Below are 22609 nucleotides of genomic sequence, written 5' to 3'. Positions count from 1 at the left end.
AACGTCAGAGGAACAAAGACGTCACTTCCTTATACCACCAAATATCCGTTGAAATGGTCCATAAGTAGGAGCTTATTATAAGATATCTATGAACAACTACAGCCTCTCATACATATTGTTCTGGCATATATTTCCTCTTTGCGGTTTCTATCTTTTCTCTGTTTTTTAAAATTCCAGGTGCGTGGGATGGACAAACGAAGTGCTCCCATAATCCCTCAAAAGCATGCTGGCTTTTCTTCAAACACTGAAGCCAAAAGGAGCTCTTGGGTTATACTTGGCCCAGCCAAACAGCTGTAGATACAGCACTGAACCATATAATGTTTAAAAGCAAATCGTTTTAGTACATAAACAGCTGTCTGAGCAGGTTTCTGAGAGGCTGATCTATGGGTTGTGCATCTCTGAAGTTTTGTTTGGAACTACCCTCAAGAAAATTGGGTAATAGCTAATGTAAATAGCATTATTTTATAATGGTGTTACTTCGGGTAAGGGCGCATTTAACCCCATGGACTTTTAAGAATAAATTCCTTTAAAACACACTTTTCACATTCTCACTAGTTTATTTCATTTGTTCAGCAGTGAATATGGATCACGGCTGAGTTCTTTTTCTGAACCTACATGTACAAATGTCATTTGGACTAACTAAGTACGACAGTTGTGAAAACAACTTCAGTAGCATTTTATGTATTATAAATACAAACAGTTAAATTATATTTTCAAACTTTTTGCATAATTTGACAAAATAAAAGCTTTAAATGATTCACAAGAGTTCACAAGTGATATGTTCCTCACAAATAGTAAGTCTCATATTTCATAACAAGGTTTGTTGCATTTTTACTTACTCTTGTTCAGGTTATAATGATTTTTAAAATATCATAATAATAATTTTTATAATGAAAGTCACGGATAAATACAAGAGTAATGGCAAATACAGTTCAATACAGTCTAATGTTTATTGTGACCTTCATGTAATTAAAAGAGGAGTGTTTGTGAATTTGCAGAGCAGAAGATGAATATCATGGAAGATTCCCGATGTTCTTCAATTTTTCCCACTGAAGCTGTTAAACAACTGTTGCTTTTCTCAGAAACTCCAAGTTGTTCACATGAGCATAGAGCAGTTGTACAAAGAAGACACAAATAATGACAGATTATCAGTGCGTGCTCAGTGACAAACACAATAATCTACGACATAGAATATATATAAGTACTATTTACTGTATGTTTTGTTAATTATTTAATGTTTGTGTTCATTACTGAGTGTGAGAATCTCTTTCTGGGACTTTCAAAGCACTGTGACTGTTGCAGGCACTTTGGCAAACTCATGTACATGTATCTGGGAAAGTTTTTTTGTCTGGAATATCTGGCCCATCTTAAGAGAGATTGTATTTTTTTCCAAGTTATAAACAACTGGGTGGTGGGTTTGGACATGCTTGTGATCTCTTTTAGGCTGTAAGTTTTATTCTGACCATGTTCACATATCCAGATTTGATTATAAAGCTGGAAGTGTGTAAGATACTTAAATGAGTGTTCAGATTTTATTAAATTGTTAAAGTTTATGACAGACTGCTATTAACTTTACTATAAAGCTGTTAGTGTGAGAAAATGTAACTGTCTTTCAGCAAATCTTGTGTTTAACCATTTATTCGGATGTCATTAAATTAGAAGGGCAAAATAAATGTCAGCTCAAGAGTTTTAGCTCTGTCTTCCATTATGCATTACATTTTCCATTCAAAGAATTGATTCCTTCAAAAGGAAGACTGGCAGTAACAGCATCCATAATGCACATCATGTGTTCTTGTGAGATGCTTTTCTCACAAGCACTGGATTCAGTTTGAAAGGGTGTAGGCCTGTATTTTGTCATTTTTTTTAGCCAGCATGTAAAAATAGCAACTGAAACTGAAACTATGGCATCTAACGTACATCCACAAACAGACACAAGTCCCTTTCTATATCTTAATGAGATATTGTATATTGTATATTAATGAGACAGATTTGTATGGTACACTTTACAACAGGCCATGTTACTGATGTGGTATGACCTGATATGAGATTGTTTCTTGTTTTAGGCTTGTGAGGCAAATGCTTATGGTTTATTCAAAGATTTCCTGTCTGAGTTCTGAATCTGATCATACATGTAGGTCTGACCATGTCCTTCTCACTTTTGTTTATTGGTGAAATAGTGTTCTCGGTGCTCATAAGGTGGTTGCGGCCACAATTAAAGGTGTCTTTACAATAAGTACATGTAAAATGAGAAAGATTTTGATAAGCATCATGGAAAGGGATCAAAATTAACACTCACAAGCAATGAATGCAGGTGTTGGCCTGGTTGGTCATTTTTTATGGCCAGTGTTCTCCTCACATATTCGCTACTGCCAGGTGTGGCAAAAAGTTAATAACAGAACAATGAACATTATCTATTTTTTTCTACAAGTGCCTGAGAGATTATGAAAATTAAATTCCTATTGCTCTACTGTCCAATTTACAGTTTGAATATCTCATATCCAAGTGATGGTCTTTAGCAGAAGGTGTGAATTGATGAGGAAAGGAAGCACAAATTGATTTACCACATCTTCAGCTTGATATCACAACAATAATATTGTTGTTAATATTTTTCATATTTAACGTAATTTTTCTTTTGTAAAAGCAAAATTATACCTCCTCATTTTAGGCAGGCAAATCAAATTGGATCTTCTGAGAAAAGTTGAACTATCTAGTAATTATTTCAAGGATAAACTGAGAATATTGTGCTTGTTATTTCTGCTTAAATTTCAGCTGTTATCCAATATTTTGCTTACTTTTACAGTCACTGATATATAATAAAGTGTATTTCTGTACACACTGTTGCGGTTTTAGGCCCAGTCTTTGGCCAGAGCACTGAATTTGGCAGTTCCACCCACTGAAAAGTCATTATAACATAAAATGGTGTTTCATAACCCTTCTGGGCTGATAAGTGCACCCTGGTTACCATGTCACTTTTACCATCTGCAGAATATTTGCTGTGGGTTTGGGCGACGTGCCTCACAGTCTGGATGCCCTCAGCCTTCCATTACTTTGCTAACACTATAAAATATAATTGTTAGGTTGAGTACAAATGAATGGTTTCTTTTGTATTATTTACATAATTTGTATTTTAAACCTCAAATCTTTCTCTAGAATTTAATGGTTAGATGTACGTATGCGTTAACTACAGAAGATAAATTTAGGAATTTAACAAAATAAATTCCAAGCTGAAGGCTTTCTAATATGTCCTTTTCCTGCAGCCCTGAAACGCTCATTTGAAGTGGAAGATGTGGACTCTTCCTCGCACTCTTCATCTCCTCACACACGGCGAGCACCATCCAATGTTCAGCGTTCGGCCATGTCCCCGACCAGCGGATGGTATTATGAGCTGGGCTCCAATGGTACAAAGCCCCCTGACACCTCAAAGCCCAAAGCTCGAACCCCTGAACCGGTGTCTCGTAGGACAGAGCTAGGCTTTGACATCTCATCCAACAATGGCAAAGCGATTGAAGGCTCTCCCAGGTATAAACTAAAACATGTATAATCACAATGTATAGACACAATGTCCCTGTCAGTTGCTAGATTTTATTGGCAAAACCAAAATTGCCTTGTGTGGCATTGTCTAGCAATTCCAGCTGTGTGGTCTTGCTGTGGTAAAAGTGAGAGATCAAAAGTAATCTCTGTAGTTCACAAACAGAATAAAATAAGACTTGCCTCTTAGCAGACTGGTTTTAATATTGCTCAAAAGTCAGAACATGAAAGTGTAAAACTGCATTGGTTTTGCAAGTCCAGGTGTTCCAGTTTTCTCAGGATTTACAGCAGCAACGCCTGATTTACATTAAGGATGAGTTAGATCTGTTTTTGGATTGAAATATGCATTATACAGCTGTCGGTTTCTTTTTGTGCATCACTGAATCTTTCACTCAACCAATTTGTTAAAAAAAAACTGATTCATTTAGAAACACTGCCTTCACTACTGTGTTACTCTGAGACACGTAATGATTTTGATTCTGCTTGGTTTTGTTCATTCAAAATTATGTTTGTCGGTGGAGCAAAAATATTGAAAAGAAATTAAAAATTAAAAAAATATTGATATAACATTTCAATATCAACATGAATGTGATTTGGTTGTAAGTAAACAGCCATGCTAATAATGAGTAAAATGGCATGATTGTAATGACAACTTGCTCTTGCTCCCCCGGGGGTTGGGTTTAGGGGTGGACCTTCATGGTGACATTTTCTCAACAAATCATACATTTTTGTTCAGCCAGACTATACTAATTCATATGACATCACCAACTTTTATAATGCTTATGAATTCACTCTGAACAGTTTTAGAAAACAGAAATTAGTACTGAGTGAGTTTAAACACCAGTTTTTTGGTTTGTTTCTGCTCGGACAACAAAAATTGTACTGGACAAGCAGAATGATGCTAACAGAGAAAAAGTGATGCTAAGAGTCACTGTGCTGTTATATGAAATATAAGCTCTCTTGACCAATCTGAAGAACTAACTGTTGTATAATGCAGATTAGTCATAGCTTGTGTAATGGATGAAATGCAACCTAAATAAACTAGATTAAATGTTACTGTGTCCTAGTCCTGGTACGGCTCGGTTTGGGCTGAGGAGGCCAGATGTCTTGAGCCACAGTAAGATGCCTGAGACGCAGAAGCACTCAGTCACCTTCAGCAAGACACTGGAGACCATTGCCCCCATTACACGTGCAGCATCTGCCATTATTCCTCATGCCAGTGCTAAACTCCCAGAGACCACCTTCAGGAAAAGCGAGCCACCGAGCCCTGCTGATGGATCAGCAAGAAAGCCTGAAATCAGTATCACCAAATCAACAGACATCAAAGGTCATTACAGTCTTCACCATCCACCAGTTACAACAAGGTGTCCATCACCTAATCACGTTGGACGGAAGTCCCCTAGTTCTGACGGGCATAGTAAGTACAATCCAATTATTCAAATGTATTTCTCCTAGAATAGAGGATTGAAGCTCTTGGAAAACCACACAGCAATTGTCTTCTGATTAAAAAATAAAAATAAAAAAAACATTTCCATGCATTCAATGTTTTTTTTAAAAAAGTGGCACACATGTTATTTTGTTAGTGGTCTTTTCTTTGGTGGTCTGTCCTGAGGTGCCCTGGTCTGTGGTTGGATACTATTATCTTTAACCTCATCTCTTGCTTTAAAGGGTGATCAAACACTGTGTGAAGCGTAAATGTGTGTCATTATTGAGAGAAGTTCTTCTATTCTTCTGCTTCATGTGATTTTGACTTTCTGAACCTCATCCCACTTAGCCTGAGCTCCAAGCCTTTCTGTTCTGTGTTTGATCTCAGCTGGACACTGAACTTAAACTGACTCTGATATCCTGAACGAGCTGTTGAGTTTTGGCCTTTACTTTTCATGAGAAATTAGCAAGATGCAAATGAGCCATGAGTGGAAGAAAGCTCCAAGGCAGCCACAGGCTTCTTACTCTGTCTGGACTGGATCCTTTTAGTGTGCTTCAGACAGCCTTCATACTGAGACGTAAACATACTGTGGTAACTAAGGATCACAAAGGACCTGAGGCAGAGGAGAACTGTCCTAAATGAGAAGGGAAGTGGTCATATTTGAGTCAGTGCAGCTGTGGAGTATCTGCAAACTTTAATGGTATTTGTAGTTGAAACTTTAAAAAACATCCAGAGGCTGTTTATGCCAGACTTCATTTAAAGTTTGAAATTGTTATAATGAAGACTGTTGTTTATTTAAGGAACATTATATTTGATGAATAGGCTGTCGGTTGTGTTTATATTTGGCATAATATAAGTGCTTTCTATTTTCTTCCAAATTTACATGCACTTTTATGGAAGGTAGAACTAACCTTACGGCTTAAAATCAGGTCATGTTTTTACTAGAGGTTACAACAGGTTTGCAACTTACAATTATCTTACCAAGTCTGAAATTTTCTCTGCCTTTCGTGGTTCTGATATGGTTATGATGTCACAGCAGCTCACACGGAGGTCGTTGCTATAGAAAATTATTAAGGAAATGTCTACATATATCAAGTATAGAGCACTGAATTGATAATGTATTTTTGTAGGCCAGCCCAGAAGTTAGCATCACCATGGTTCCCTTGACAATAACCCAACAGGATTTTTCTACTGGCTGTTGGATTTTTGCAGAAAATAAGCTCTGTGACCAAATGAAGTTTATGATTTTTGGTTCATCAAAAGGATTTTGAAGAAAAACAAAATACAACAAGGTCACATGTCTTTCAGCATGAGCATCACTAAGTGTGTGTGTGTTAAAAAAAAAAAAAAAACAGTTTCCCTGATAGACATAGAATAGAATAGTTTGCCACAATTCTAAACACAATGAGGCTGTAAAAGCAGACTAGTGAAATTAATTTTCCTGTTCGTGTGATGTTTATTGTCTCTGACATCCTCTGTAGTCTCATTTAGCCACTTCTTTGGTAATTGTATTGGAGCTTCAAAGCCTGCAGTCTGTGCTTTTGCAAGCCAGTAGTCAGTACAGAATTGATGCACATTGAGTAAAGTAAATGGTGAAATACAGTGGTGTGAAAAAAGTTTTTGTCCCCTTCCTGTTTTTTTATTTTTCACACTGGAATTATTCAGATCATCAAACAAATTTTAATATTACACAAAGATAACCCATGTAAATACAAAATGCAGTTTTGAAATAATGATTTCATTTATTAAGGGAAAAATCTGTCTAAACCTTCCTGGCCCTACGTGAAAAAGTAATTGCCCCTTAAATCTAATAACTGGTTGTGCCACCGTTTGCAGCAACAACTGCAATCAAGCATTTGCGATAGAGTCTTTCACATCGCTGTGGAGGAATTTTGGCCCACTCTTCTTTGCAGAATTGTTTTAATTCAGCCACATTGGAGGGTTTTCAAGTGTGAAAGGACTGTTAAAGTCATGCCACAGCATCTCAACCGGATTTAAGTCCGGACTTTGACTTGGCCACTCCAAAACCTTAATTTTGTTTTCTTGAGCCATTCAGAGGTGAACTTGCTGGTGTGTTTGGGATCATTGTCCTGCTGCATAAACCAAATGCGCTTGAGCTTGGGGTCACAAGCTGTTGGCTGGACATTCTCCTTCAGGATGTGCAGAATTCATGAATTATGGAAAGTCGTCCAGGTCCTGAATCATCACACTACCACCACCATGTTTGACTGTTGGTATGATGTTCTTTTTATGAAATGCTGTGTTGGTTTTACGCCAGATGTAACGGGACACACACACCTTCCAAAAAGTTCAACTTTTGTCTCATCAGTCCACAAAATATTTGCCCATAAGTCTTGGGGATAATCAATATATTTTTTGGCAAATGTGAGACGAGCCTTTGTGTTCTTTTTGGTCAGCAGTGGCTTTTGCCTTGGAACTCTCCCATGGATGCCGTTTTTGCCCAGTCTCTTTCTTATTGTTGAATCATGATCACTGGCAAGTGAGACCTGCAGTTCTTTAGATGTTGTTCTGGTTTCTTTTTCCTGGATGAGTTGTCGTTGCGCTCTTGGAGTAATTTTGGTATTTCGGCCACTCCTGGGAAGGTTCACCACTGTTACAAGTTTTCTCCATTTGTGGATAATGGCTCTGACTGTGGTTCGCTGGAGTCCCAAAGCCTTAGAAATGGCTTTATAACCCTTTCCAAACTGATACTATGTCAACTATTTAGTTTCTCATCTGTTCTTGAATGTCTTTAGATCGTGATGTGATGTGTTGCTCTTTAAGCATGCTTTACTTTGTCAGACAGGTTATATTTAAGTGATTTATTGATTCAACAGGTCTGGCAGTAATCAGGCTTGGGTTTGGCTTGTGAAATTTTATTAATCTTTCTAAAATAATGTGGTTAGTCACAGGTCTTTCATGATTTAACAGGAGGGGGCAATTACTTTTTCACATAGGGCCAGGTAGCTTTGGACAGCATTTTTCCCTTAATAAATGAAATCATCATTTAAAAACATTCTGTATTTACTTGCATTATCTTTGTGTAATATAAAAATTTGTTTTATGATCTGAATCTTTGACATCCCTGCATTGCTATAGTTTCCGTCCTCAGCGGTTACACTGTCCTTCATTTCCTCCGTGCTCGAGCAGCTGTAACGTCAACAATGTCTCGCAAGCAATCCCCGTGCTCTGTGTTTGGATGTAAGACTGAACATGAGTCCTCATTTTCTCCCAACATCTAAGCTGCTGAGGACACTATGGATTAATGCTCATACGTGCATCACTCCAGACTCCTTTGTGAATATCATGTCGTTATAGTGCTTAGCTTTTTAACTGTATTTGTGTGCATATATTAAGTACTTTAACTGATAAGCTGATAACTTGTGAGATTAGTTTGTGCCCGTACCGCGAGATTCGTTCGGTAGCGCAGCTCAGTCCATTGATCTGCACCAATGACAGGTCAGCGCAGCGCAAGCTCTGAAACATTGCGGTGTTTTGTCCCACTTTCAGTACATTTGGCTTCCCATATGCACGGCTAAACACCAGTTCTCTCGCTCTGTTATATTGCTTTTACCGGCTGTTTATTGCTGTAGATATGCAATGCAGAGAGACGTATATGCGGCACCCGGGGCGGGAATATGCAGCTCATTTGCATTTAAAGCCATACACTCCAAATCAGCTCTTTTTTACACACACCCCAAAAATGAAATTTTCCAGCTGTTATAATAAATGATCTGTTGGGTATTTTGGGCTGAAACTTCACAGACACATTCTGGGGGCACTCAAGATCAATATTACATCTTGCAAAAAGGGGCATAATAGGTGCCCTTTAAGTGTGACAAATATGCAAAGAAATTACAAAAAAAAAACAAGAAGGGGGCAAAAACCTTTTCACGCACTGTATGTCAGTACTGCCTGTGAAAATGATAGCACAAAAATTGCTGATTCAATTTAATTAAGCATCCTGTCATCCTTGTGTATTATATTTAATCTCAGGAGCTACAAATGGACTGTGCCTGTGCATAGTGAACTGTAAAACGTGTTGGAAATGAAAACGTCTGCTGACAAGTTCAAAGCTAGTAACTTAACCCTGTCATTCAGAAGTCAAGTTGTGCATTTGGAAGATGCAGTGATGGACATGAGAAAAGGGAAAAGGGCCTAGTTAAAACAACTTCTCACACATTTGGATTTTATTAGTCATCCAAACTCCACCTCCTCATCATTATTACATGCACAACAGAACATACCAATGCACACGCATACATCTAAACACATGTACATCACAACCAGGTACACATCGAAACATTGATAGAACACACACAATGAATGCCACACAGCACACATGTGTAAACTCTCTAGGCCAGAGGAGTTCCTGTAAATGCTAAAAAATAGAGGAAAGATTAGCTGCAGCCAAGAATGATCTAATGCTTAAACAGCCACACTGTATGTGTACTGTATGTGTGTGTGTCTGTTTATGTCATGTGTATATATTTTGTATGCTAAAGGATGCAACCTTTTTAAAAGTAGAATTAGTACCAAATCAGTACCAAAAACATTTTCACTGTCTATAATACCTGGAAAAAGCATGTTCCTATTAATCCTGTGTATAGCATTCTTATTCATCTAAATTACAGATGCTTGGCTGGTGCAGAACCCCCTGCAAGCACACGATTTGTAAATCTACCATCTTTGCTTTACAGATTAATTTCTTTTCTATCCCACTGTTTAGCATCTGCTAGTTCTGGTACTGTGAAATGTCCTATTAAAGTCATTATCAACGTATACTGGTGCTGACCTGCCCTCAGGCACTGCATTATGGCGCTTATCCCTCTTTAAAAAAAAAAAAAAGCAACACACGCATGTTTGTTTCTGTGAATTGTGGGGACTTTCCATAGACTTCTATTACTTTTAGACCAAACAACAGAAAACCTGTTTGCATTGTTACACTTTCAGATAAACATCATTTATTATTTTTTACGGTGGCCGGGAAGTCCAAAACAAATCACAATTCTGAAAACAAAATAACAAATTACAAACGCAAATGCAAATCTAAAAAACAAAATAACAATTCAGAAAACACAACAACAATTCCGAAAACATTATAACAAGTCAGAAAACACAAGGACAAATAAGACAAACCGGAAGAGGTAGGTATAGTTTGAGACAGCGCCATTGGTGTGGGAATAGATTACTCACCACTGACTGAATGAGACATCTATCAATCTGTCATCTGTCAAAAACAGCAGAATCAATTGAAGCTTCAGCTCCAGTGGTGCAAATAGTAGAATGTGTGTTATTGTGTTTTTGACGCGATCGACCGGGGTTCGATCCCACCTTTTGCCAAACTTTTTTTTCTCCATTTTCAAATCTCATATCGCATCGGAAAGGCATTTATTTTCAATAAAAATTAAGGAAATAATCAAAAAGTTGAAAATAATGTATCGGTAGGGTTAGGGTAGGAGTAGGGAGGGCTTTATTGTACCAATAAGGTGGCATCCATTTAATAATTTGAATTAAAATTATAATTTACACTCAGTAGGCCTACGTTATTATTGCATACTGTTTTTTTTTACTACAATACTGAGGTGCAGATAATTGCCACTATTTGCAAAAAGTAGTATACATAGCACAAAATCCTGCTATTTTAACATAGTGTAAATAGGTATTTGCACTTAGTGTAAATAGCATCTATTATGAATTTAGCATCTAAATTTACATTTTTGTGTGAGCTTTTTAAGCTTTTAATTATAACATTTTTATTTTTATTTAATTATAAGTTTATTTTCATCAAACCAATTTCAACAAAGTCCATGAGAAGTTAGAAACCCCCCCCCCAAAAAAAATAGATTTTTAAGAATAAGATTTTTTATTTTTTTCAGTGAGCATTAGCCCACCCTGGGAAAAGACACCATCAATGAATGTGAAGATAGCATCACTGGCCTCTGTGTCACATAATTCATATAATTATCATAGTTTTTTAAACTTCCGATCCATGTAATTCTACACCAGTTAATTGTTACCATGTATGTGAAACAATTGCCCCGCATTACTGTCATTTTATTTAATTTTTTTATCTAATAGGTGCTTGCGTACACACTTATCCACAAGGGAGTTACTTTTATGAACAATTACAATAAAATCTAACAGTTTAATTTTGTACTTGGCCCTATATGTAAGGGAACTGTTGTGTGTGTGTCATGTGTTCCTGCCTCTTGTGCCCATGTTTGGTTTGTTTCCTGTCCTTGTTAAATGTAATCATTAGTTTAATTCTTGTCCAGCCATGTTCGTCTCATTATCTATGATTTACCTGTGTATTTATAGTCCTGTCTGTGTAGTGCCATTTTGTCTGGTCTACTCGTTATCCCCGGTGTTGGATGTCTGTGTCTTACCCTGCCTTGCCTTGCCTTGTCTTGCCCTGCCTTGATGTCAGTAAAATGTGTTATTTGAGTTTACATCCTCGTCTGTGTGTTCCTGGTTCCTCCCTCGTGTGTGCACCGTGACACTATACAAATATACAGTACTGTAAAGCTGGGATTTGGGCAAATTGTGGCAGAAGGCAACAGCTAGCTATGTTGTAAATGTGTGACAGATTAGGTTCCTTCCTGTTCATTCAGTTTTTTGGACAGGAAGTGACCTCACACCAGATTGTCTCACGTCCTTCCTTCCAATTGTTTCCCCTTGATCTGAAATTTACTCATGTAGTATATTAGTAGTTTTTGTATTCAGTTCTGATTTGCTATAAAACCTCAGATCTGCTTAAATCCAGAAATGCTACAGGCAACTGACAATCCCATTTTTTCTTAATGTTAAACAGTTCTAAACTTGGTTTTCTGGCCTGTGCATACACCATCAATCCCTGGGTCCCTCAGATGCTGTGACTCACCCTTATTGCAGAGGTTTAATTTAAAAGCTTTACTTTTGGGTCTGTAATGCTGAAGTAGAGCTGTGTCTTCAGTTTCAGAGAGGTCATACTCAGATCACCCAATCAAAGAAGTTACACATGCACTCAAGAGAGAGGGTCTGTCAAAAAGGTGCCAAATAGGTTTCATCAACTAAGCGCCTCCTGCTGGTGATCTAGACCCTCTGCAGAGTGGTTTTACTGGCTCCATGCCTCGTCCTGTGTGTGTGTGTGTGTGTGTGTGTGCATGTTTATGTGGTTTATGAGGACACAAATTTGTATAATGACATGGGTATGACAGAGGTATTACAATATGAAGGTGGTTTATGAGGACACTGCCTATGTCCCCGTAATTCAAAAGGCTTAAAAAACATACTAAATGGTGTTTTTTTGAAAATCTAAAAATGCACAAAGTCTCCTGTGAGGGCTAAGTTTAGGTGTAGGGTTGGTGTAGGGCAATAGCACACACAGTTTGTTCAGTATAAAAACCATTAAGCCTATGGAGAGTCCCCATAAACCACAAAAACCAACGTGTGTGTGTGTGTGTGTGTGTGTGTGTGTGTGTGTTTGTGTGTTGACCCCCCCCCCCTCCCCCTCTTCTCAACAGCTGAATCTGAGATAGAAAGGTATTTGAGACCTACAAGTAGAAAGAAGAAGTTGTTTTTTTGCCTTTTCCTCTGTTTCTGTTGTACTCAGTCCTGTCATAAAGCTGTGGTTTTACAGTAATATCAATATGTTTTATTAACTTCATATTCAACTAGACATGTAAGCAACAAGTCGAGAAGAGTGGTGAAAGACTACTCCAACTGTCAGCATTCATATGCTTCTACATGCAAAGCAAATGACAATAATTTTATTATAAATATATAATCAGTATAAATTGATTGTGTCTATAATCAATATACAGCAAGGCCTTGATTATGAAGTATACAATTTTTTAAAGAGCATCTTACTGACTCTTACACAGGGATGATAGCTAGAATGATAATAAAAATGATATGTCGATAAAGTTTTAATAATAATTTTAATCTATGCAAATTGTTGTCCACACCACACATATAACGGAAAGAAACAATATAATTAGAATTACTAATTGCAAAATACCAAACATTTTTTATAATTATTTACCATGAACTCTTAAACTCTATTACAGTAAGTTTGAAATTTATGCACAGTACTTATGATTTGAATACATGATTGAGTAACTCTTTTTGGATCACTCATTCATTATGCATATAGTAAATCACATATTAGAACTAAATTAAATTATATAATTTCATATAATTATATAATTATCATATCATTTAAGTTAACTATATCCTGTTAACTATATCAGTAGGACATAGCAGAGTAATACTTAACATACAAATTATGCAAAAAATAAATTTTTAAGACTCTGTCCCACACTTCATGCATACTAGCAGTCCCATGGCTTTTACTTGTGGTAACACTTTATTTTGACAGTCCATTTTAGATATTCTACTAACTATAAGTAACTTTGCAACAACATGTCAACTACTGGTCATTAGAGTATTAGTAAACTGTCTGCTTAATATCTGCTAACTCGTCATTTTGAGGGTCTCCAACAAACATTCTACTCATTATAAGTAACTTTGCAAGTATTTCGTAATTTATACTAACCTTAATCTTTACCCTGACCTATCAATCTACTCTAATGATTGTTAGTTGACATGTAGTTGCCAATTGATAAGAGTTAGTTGGCATGTAGTTGCAAAGTTACTTATTAGTAGAATTTCTAAAGAGGACTATCGAAATAAAGTGTAACCTTTCCATGAAGTTAAAATGTCATATTTGTCCTTTTAATGTTCAGAAGAGTTCTCACAAGTGATGCACCTTTTGATGTAAAACTTTTGTTCCAGGCTCTATTAATTGAAGACAAAAGCACAAGCTTAACTTCATACAAAGTGAGGAAATCTGGAACAAGCACACCCACTTGCACTTTGTGTCAGGTTCAGAAAGAAAAAAAAACTGTCTTTTATGTTGTTTTCGATAAAGATGTGTGTAATGTTGACAGAGGACCCCTCTGTCTCTGAGACGAGTTGAGTTGAGATGCGTCACTGGAAATATGACAGTCCTCTCTTGATAACATTTCCGGAAACATGTGTTTACTTTACATGACGAGAGGGAAGGTCAAGGGTCACACAAGTTTCCCACCACAATGCAAACCAGCTCCATCCAAAGGACTTCATCTTGGAGCCCAACTGACTTGCTCTTCCTCTTTTGTCTTATCCTAGATATTCTATTTTCTTGATCACTCTCTAACATTTTCTCCCTCTTTATTTCCCCTTTTATATATGTATATATATATATTAAAAAGGGGGAAATAATATATATATATATATATATATATATATATATATATATATAATATATATATATATATATATATATATATATATATATATATATATAAAACCCAAATTCTGTAAATGTTAGGACATTTTTTAATTTTGAATAAAATGAAAAGTAAAAGAATTTCAAATCACATGAGCCAATATTTTATTCACAATAGAACATAGAGAACATAAATGTTTAAACTGAGAAAATTTATAATTTCATGCACAAAATTTGCTCATTTCAAATTTGATGCCTGCTCAGGTCTCAAAATAGTTGGGACGGGGGCATGTTTACGATGGTGTAGCATCTCCTCTTCTTTTCAAAACAGTTTGAAGACATCTGGGCATCGAGGTTATGAGTTTCTGGAGTTTTGGTGTTGGAATTTGGTCCTATTCTTGCCTGATATAGGTTTCCAGCTGCTGAAGAGTTTGTGGTCGTGTGACATATTTTTCGTTTAATGATGCGCCAAATGTACTCTATAGGTGAAAGATCTGGACTGCAGGCAGGCCAATTCAGCACCTGGACTCTTCTACTATGAAGCCATGCTGTTGTAATAGCTGCAGTATGTGGTTTTGCATTGTCCTGCTGAAATACACAAGGCCTTCCCTGAAATAGACGTTGTCTGGAGGGGAGCATATGTTGCTCTAAAACCTTTATATACCTTTCAGCATTCATAGTGCCTTCCAAAACATGCAAGCTGCAAGCTGAGTCTTGGCCCACAGGACACGACGTGCTTCTGGACCATGTTTACATATGGCTTCCTTTTTGCATGATAGAGCTTTAGTTGGCATCTGCAGATGGCACTGCGGATTGTGTTTACCGACAATGGTTTCTGGAAGTATTCCTGGGCCTATTTAGTAATGTCAATGACAGAATCATGCCGATGAGTGATGCAGTCGTCTGAGGGCCCGAATACCACGGGCATCCAACAAATGTCTTCAGCCTTGTCCCTTATGCACAGAGATTTCTCCAGTTTCTCTTAATATTTTGATGATGTTATGCACTGTAGATGATTAGATTTGCAAAGCCTTTGCAATTTGACGTTGAGGGACGTTGTTTTTAAAGTTTTCCACAATCTTTTTACGCACTCTTTCACAGATTGGAGAGCCTCTGCCCATCTTTACTTCTGAGAGACTCTGCCTCTCTAAGACATCCCTTTTTATAGCTAATCATGTTATCACAGACCTGATGTCAATTAACTTAATTAGTTGCTAGATGTTATCCCAGCTGAATCTTTTCAGAATTTCTTGCCTTTTCAGCCTTTTGTTGCCCCCATACCAACTTTTTTAGACCTGTAGCTGGCATAAAATTTGAAATGAGCTCATTTAGTGGATAAAAGTGTAAAATTTCTCCGTTCAAATATTTGTTATGCTTGTTATGTTGGCTCATGTGATTTGAAAGTCTTTTAGTTTTCATTTTATTAAAAAAACAAAAACAAAAAAAATGTCCCAAATTTTCAGAATTCGGTTACATAATATGTGTGGGGGCAGTCGTGGCCTAATGGATAGAAAGTTGGACTTGTAACCCGAAGGTCGTAGGTTCGAGTCTCAGGTCTGGCAGGGATTGTAGGTGGGGGAAGTGAATAACCAAAACTCTCTCGACTGAGGTGAGACCTTTGAGCAAGGCACCAAAACCCCCAACTGCTCCCCGGGTGCCGCAGTATTGGCTGCCCACTGCTCCGGGTGTATGTTCACTACTGTGTGTACACTTGGATGGGTTAGATAAAGAGCACAAATTCCGAGTATGGGTCACCATACTTGGCCACACACCACTTCCCCTTTCTTTTCCTTTTTCCTATATATATATATATATGAAGAGTTCAGATGCATAAGCCTCTAAGTGCCGTCTGTAATTTTAATCTAAAATGAGCATTTTTATCAGGCTGCTATGTTTAGGTTCAGTAATTTTACTCTAATCGCAATGTATAGGTCATTTTCTATGCAATTAAAGTTAAATAACTGAACATAAATATAGGAGAGCGATTAAAAATGCTTATTTTAGAAGAAAATTTCAGACGGCACTTAGAGGCTTATGCATATATATATACGTATATACATGCTCATAAGAAAGTGTTTTTGTTAATATTCATAAAGATATCATGGAATGGATTTAGTAGAAGTACATTGACAGTAACTTAGAATTGTGCTGTTCTTTCATCGGATGCAAAATCCACTTTACAAGTTGTTTGAACATAAATGTGTGTTGGAAGTGTGTGTACACATCCATCCTATAATGATAAAAGTCCACCCTATTTTAAAATCCCCTTTCTCAAATCAAGCCATTCTGAGGTTCCTGTCAGAATGATGTAGTTCTGTACAGGCCCCTCCCACGATAGTTGATTGACAAGACTGTCTTACCTTAGACCCACCCTGAGTGAGCTGAGAGCTGTCCGCTAACTCCGGTGCAGGGGAAGACAAGATATCTCCGATTAAGCAATTGAAGTGTTTAGTTGTTGGACGTAATAATGAATATAGCAGTTGTCATTTACTCCCGACATCTGAGACACAGTGGATTAACATTACTTTAATTTTGAAGGGAATGCGCCAATCCCCGATCTACATAAATGCATCTACGTTCGCCTGAATCATTCGTGATCCAGCTTTATCTACAGAAGAAGTGAGTATACGGGTTTTTATGAATCTTTGCAAATCGCCTTTCCCAATAATGTGCTAGTTAGCCAGTTTCTCGTCTGAAGTTTAGTATGCTACATTGATATACAGTGCCCTCCAAACGTATTGGAACAGTAAGGCCAATTCCTTTATTTTTGCTGTAGACTGTAAACATTTGGGTTTGACATTAAAAGATTAATATGAGATGAGAGATTAACATTTCAGCTTTTATTTACAGGTATTTTCATCTGGATCTGATACACAACTTAGAAGATAGCACCTTTTGTTTGAACCCACCCATTTTTCATGTTACCAAAAGTATTGGAACATGTGACTGACAGGTGTGTTTTGTTGCCCTGGTATGTCCTATTAATTGATTATTCAAACAATAAATAGCACTGAATGTCTGCGCTCAGTTTCAGATCCGTGCAGACTGCATTTATATTTAGTTAGACGTGTAACCAACATGCAAACCAGAGAGGTGTCCATGGGTGAAAAACGAGCAATTGTGAAGCTGAGAAGATGAAAAATCAATCAAACCATTGCACAAACACTGGCAATAGCAAGTACAACCATTTGGAATCTCCTGAGGAAGAAAGAAACCACTGGTGTACTAAGTAACACACCTCAAACGGGTAGATCAAGGAAAACATCTGCAGTTGATGACAGAAACATTGTGACAGCTGTAAAGAAAGACCCTAAAACAACTGTTAGTGACATCAGCAACAACCTCCAGAGGGCATGAGTGAAGGCATCACAATCTACTGTTCGCAGAAGACTTCATGAACAAAAGTACAGAGGCTACACCAGAAGATGAAAACCACTTATTAGCAAGAAGAATAGGAGACGAGCCTCAAAAATTCTGGGACAAGGTTTTATGGACTGATTTTATGGACCAAAGTGATGGAAAGGCTAAAGTTTGGAGAAAGAAAGGATCTGCTCATGATCCCAAACATACAAGCTCATCTGAAACACAGTGTACACAGGTGTACATTATAGTACATATTACACAAGTAATGTAATGGCTTGGACTTTCATCGCTTCTTCTGGGACAGGCTCATTAATCTTCATTAATGATGTAACACATGATGGCAGTAGCAAAATTAACTCAGAAGTCTACAGAAATATTTTGTCTGACAATTTACAGAAAGATGCAACCAAACTGATTGGGAGATCCTTCATCATGCAGCAAGATAATGACCCAAAATATAGTGCCAAAACAACAAAGGAGTTCATCGGGGGCAAGAAGTGGAAGGTTTTAGACTGGCCAAGTCAATCTCCACACTTAAACCCTGTAGAGTATGCATTTTACCTGCTAAAGAAGAGACTGAAGGGAGCAACCCCTAAAACTGAAAGAGGCTGCGGTGAAAGCCTGGAAAAGCGTCACAAAAGAAGAATGCAAAAGTTTGGTGATGTCAGTGGGTCAAAGGCTTGATGCAGTTATTGAAAGCAAAGGATTTGCAACTAAAGTCTTTTTCACTTTAATGTTAATTTCACTAATGATGTTAATTCTATCTGTTCCAATACTTTTGGTAACATGAAAAATGGGTGGGTTCAAACAAAAGGTGCTATCTTCTAAGTTGTGTATCAGATCCAGATGAAAATAAAAGCTGAAATGTTAATCTCTCATCTCATATTCATCTTTTGATGTCAAACCCAAATGTTTGCAGTCTACAGCAAAAATAAAGGAATTGGCCTTACTGTTCCAATACTTTTGGAGGGCACTGTATATACCTAGATGCCTCATTATCGACTGTTTCTATGGGCCGCGATATGTAAGCCAAACACCATTTTTGGAACGGTCTGCAAATCTTTGAGCGCATTGACTGTGTGTGTCTACAACAGCAAGTTATACGCTTTTATATATCTTTGAATATTCATTGATTATTATGGTTAATGCAAGATGGCTGACGCGTCAACGTCTCTGGATCGGTCGAATAGGGAATCTACACATATCTATGGTCTGCTCGTCACTCCACGGAAGAGAGGGGCGGTGTCAGCAGAGCTCAGTAGCATTTAAAGCAACATGGACTAGAACAGCGTGCTGAAAACAGATCTGATTTTCACAGGGTAAAGAAGGTGTTTTTTACACTACCATTGAGAAATTTTAACCAAAGTATGTTATAGACTTTTCTTTAAGACCCTAAAAATTATATCAACTTGTGTAAAATGGGCATCTGATGACCCCTTTAAGTTAAAATGATAGACTGTAAACCAAACATGATAATAAGGACGATAAGATACTCTTTCACCGCAAAACAATTCTCCCCACAATCTAAAAAAATCACAGTAACAAGTAGCAAAGGCAATATCTGTACATGTACCTGTAAATATTTGTTTCTCTATCTTGGATGTGGACGGAGGTCAAACCAGCCATATGTTTTAAATGTAATTCTGTTACCCTCAATTATTACTTATTCTTGTGGTGTAAATTACGTTTTTAACAGTGTTTACATGTCTGTCTGTTATTTTTAATATGCTTAAAGACAAACCATGTGCAAATTCAACATCATTGCTGAGCATTTTTTCCTTAAAATGTCAGTGTACCAAAGATAGTTTAAAAAATGTGTTTTGAAACAGCCCCTATTTCCTATTGTCTCAAACATGTAACTGGTCCCATCAAGTTGCGGGTTGGCGCTTTTTATATCAGTATCTGTCTGCGATAGCGAACAGGAACATGGTTTGTGTAATAACACATTATTAGCTGTTTGATAAAAGGCTAATGATATCAGTTACCGTTACGTAGGGCTGTAGTCAAGTCCACCTTTGTCGAGTCCAAGACCAGGACTATCGAGTTCGAGTCAAGTCCGAGTCCAAAGAGGTTCGAGTTCAAGTCAAGTCCAAGTCCAAGAGGTTCGAGTCCAAGTCAAGTCCAAGTCCAAATGAGACAGTCAAAACGGAGAAAGAAAATAAAAGCATCTTCTTCAAAACCACATACTTAACTATTGATAATTTATGTGACACGAGAGACAGCATATCTTCTATTCTAAGATCATCTTTTTGCATTATTATTTGTAATGATCTAAAAGCATGTGCAGCAACACTGTAGGATCAAATTAGGCTATTTTATTTACTTTAGGTTTAGCAATTTCACTAAAGTCACATAAACTGAAGTGCAACTTCACATTTTCAGCATTTTTATTAAAGTGTAACAATCACATTCTGGGCTGCCAATGGAAAATATTACAAAGAACAAGCAACATAAGTCTAAAAAATAAATCTACATGTTCCCATTCTTGAACTTGTTACTTGTTCTAAAGCAGGGTGTCCAAACTCAGTCCTGGAGGGCCGGTGTCCTGCAGAGTTTAGCTCCAACTTGCCTCAAAACACCTGCCTGAAAGTTTCTAGTATGCTTAGATTAGCGGTTTCAGGTGTGTTTGATAAGGGTTGGAGCCTCCCAAGTAAGGCTGCAGGACACCAGCCCTCCAGGACCAAGTTTTGAGACCCCTGTCCTAAAGAAACCATAGTACAAAGTAACCCTCCCAAGTAAGGCTGTGTAGCATATAAACACCTTCAGCTCTGTGTGTCTGTGTGTGGCTGCGCATGCATTTGTTTGCTGTTTACCTTAGGCCATATAATATAGGTGCAATATATATCCCCGGGGATAGGGGGATATAGACAGTATTACAGGTGTTAAGCTGAGGCCATTTTTAATAGTAGAAATAAAAATCATTTAGTTCAGTTAGAGAACAGACAAATAAAGTTTGAAAAATTAAAGAAATTAAAAATTGGATGGTTTTTTTATTTGTTTCTAGGCTGGACCATGTGGCAAATAAATAAATAAATAAATTGATTTTCATAGAATATTTGACCAATTCTCGATTTTGTACAATTTTAACTAGTCAACTTGAAAATATAATTACAACATGATTCAAGCAACTTTTTTTTATTAAACCTCAGAAAATTTCAACAGTGCAGTGAAGTTGTCATCATGGTGTAAATGTTAAACAAATCACTAAATATCTTTGCAGAAAAGATGCATGAACTACAACTACATCTTGTACAAACTTTTCTTATGCATATTATATGTTCAGAAATAATACAAGAAAAATGCTTAAAAAATTCTCAAGTAATTCAAATTCAAAATGACTGAAGGTATAACACCTAGAGTGCTATTATTAACTATAAATGCTCTGTAAAAACAATGAACAGTAGTTCCCTTCCAGGAACGTCGAGCTGCGTCCGAAGACGCTATGGGAACGCTCTCAGCGTCATTCCGCTCTGAATATCGTATGTAATCAGTCCAAATAGAAGGGCGAAGCGTCACGGGCGGGGTGACGTCACGACCAGGAAGTATATAAGCACGTGAGGCGGCGCCCGCGTCAGCTTTCTGTCATTCAGCAAGCGCTATGTGTGTGTGTCAGTCCAATCTGTCTTGTGAGTCTTATTTACTGTTGTTTGTCCGAAAGAAAGAAAGTAGACATGCCAAAGTCTAAGACTAAGACAGGGGGTGATCTCAGATCACGTTATAGGTTGTGTGTTAGTCCTTGCCCGCGCTACATTACGGGTGAGGACACACATGATCTGTGCGTGGTCTGCCTGGGTGCGGAGCATGCGGCAGCGGCTCTCGAGGGAGCCGTTTGCCCGCACTGTGAGCGGCTCTCGCTGCGCACACTCCGCACCCGGAGGGCTCTCTTCCGTGAGGGAGCCTTTGTGAGTTCCCCGCACGGTGCTGGCCCCGCTTTTGCCGAGGCAGAGCGGCGGCTGCACTCGTGGGGCTCACAGCCTGATTTGGCGGACGAGAGTGAGACGGGAATTTCCCTATCTCCTCCCGTAACCGCCAGATCTGGTGCCCCGTCTCTTGAGGGAGCGGTTCCTTCCTCTCGAGACGAGGGCTCGGAGCTCCGTCTCTCGTCCTCTGAGGAGGCTGAGGCGTCGAGCGCCGACGAGGGTTCGCCGCCCACACCCCAGTACGAGGAGCTTTTAGAGGTGGTTACTAGGGCAGTGGCCAAGCTTGACATCAGTTGGCCCCCCGAAAAATCAACAAAGCTGCAGTCAAGTCTATTAGATGAGCGTTTTCTGCGCTCGCGGCAACCACCTCGCCGCAGGAGCCTTCCATTTTTCCCCGATCTCCACGCTGAGGTGTCGAGATCGTGGTCGAGACCGTTCTCGTCCCGCCCGTTCGTCCCCGCATCACACTATTATGGCAATGCGCGGGACCTGGACGCGTGCGGGTACAGGACGATGCCACGGGTTGAACGGACGCTTGCGAGCTATCTGTCCCTGCTCACGGCGTCGTCCTTGAAGGCTCCTACCCTGCCTACTAAGCCTCTGCGCACGACTTCATCCTTAGTGGGCAGGGGGTATGCGGCAGCAGGCCAGGCCGGTGCGTGTCTGCACACCATGGCGGTGTTACAGGCGTACCAGGCCGAACTGCTGAGAGAGTTAGATGAGGGCGGTGAGGTTAGGCCAGAAGATATTTCTGAGCTGAGGAAGACCGCTGATCTTGCCCTCCGCGCCACCAAGGAGTCGGCCCGTGCCATCGGCCGCTCCATGGCAGCTATGGTGGCAACGGAGAGGCACCTGTGGCTGAACCTGTCTGATATTCAGGTGAAAGACAGGTTCTGCCTCATGGACGCCCCGCTTCAGCCTTCTGGTCTGTTCGGCGATGCAGTCAGCTTGGTCGTCGACAGATTTCAGGAGGCTCGCAAGCAGACGGAGGCGTTTCAGCGGTTCCTCCCTCGCCGATCTCTAACTCGGGGGACTGCTGGGCAGGAGCAGTCCCCTCCACATACCAGCTCCTCGTACCGGGCTGCGCAGAAGCAGAGCGTGGCCACTCGTGCTCCCCCG

General features: G+C 38.7%; 1 protein-coding gene across 1 annotated transcript in view; it reads left to right on the top strand.

The window, feature by feature from the left end:
• The window catches only part of septin9b (septin 9b), a 78522-nt gene that overhangs the window by 11593 nt on the left and 44320 nt on the right, over nucleotides 1–22609 (top strand). Inside the window, exons 2-3 of the mRNA XM_079431191.1 lie at nucleotides 3258–3519; nucleotides 4596–4945. Of these exons, the coding sequence (XP_079287317.1) occupies nucleotides 3258–3519; nucleotides 4596–4945 (612 nt within the window). The remainder of the gene's footprint in view (nucleotides 1–3257; nucleotides 3520–4595; nucleotides 4946–22609) is intronic.

Source organism: Barbus barbus (assembly GCF_936440315.1).
Source record: "Barbus barbus genome assembly, chromosome: 13".
Taxonomy (NCBI): Eukaryota; Metazoa; Chordata; class Actinopteri; order Cypriniformes; family Cyprinidae; genus Barbus; species Barbus barbus.
Note: the sequence above shows the minus strand (reverse complement) of the source record. Positions and strands in the feature narration are given on the sequence as shown.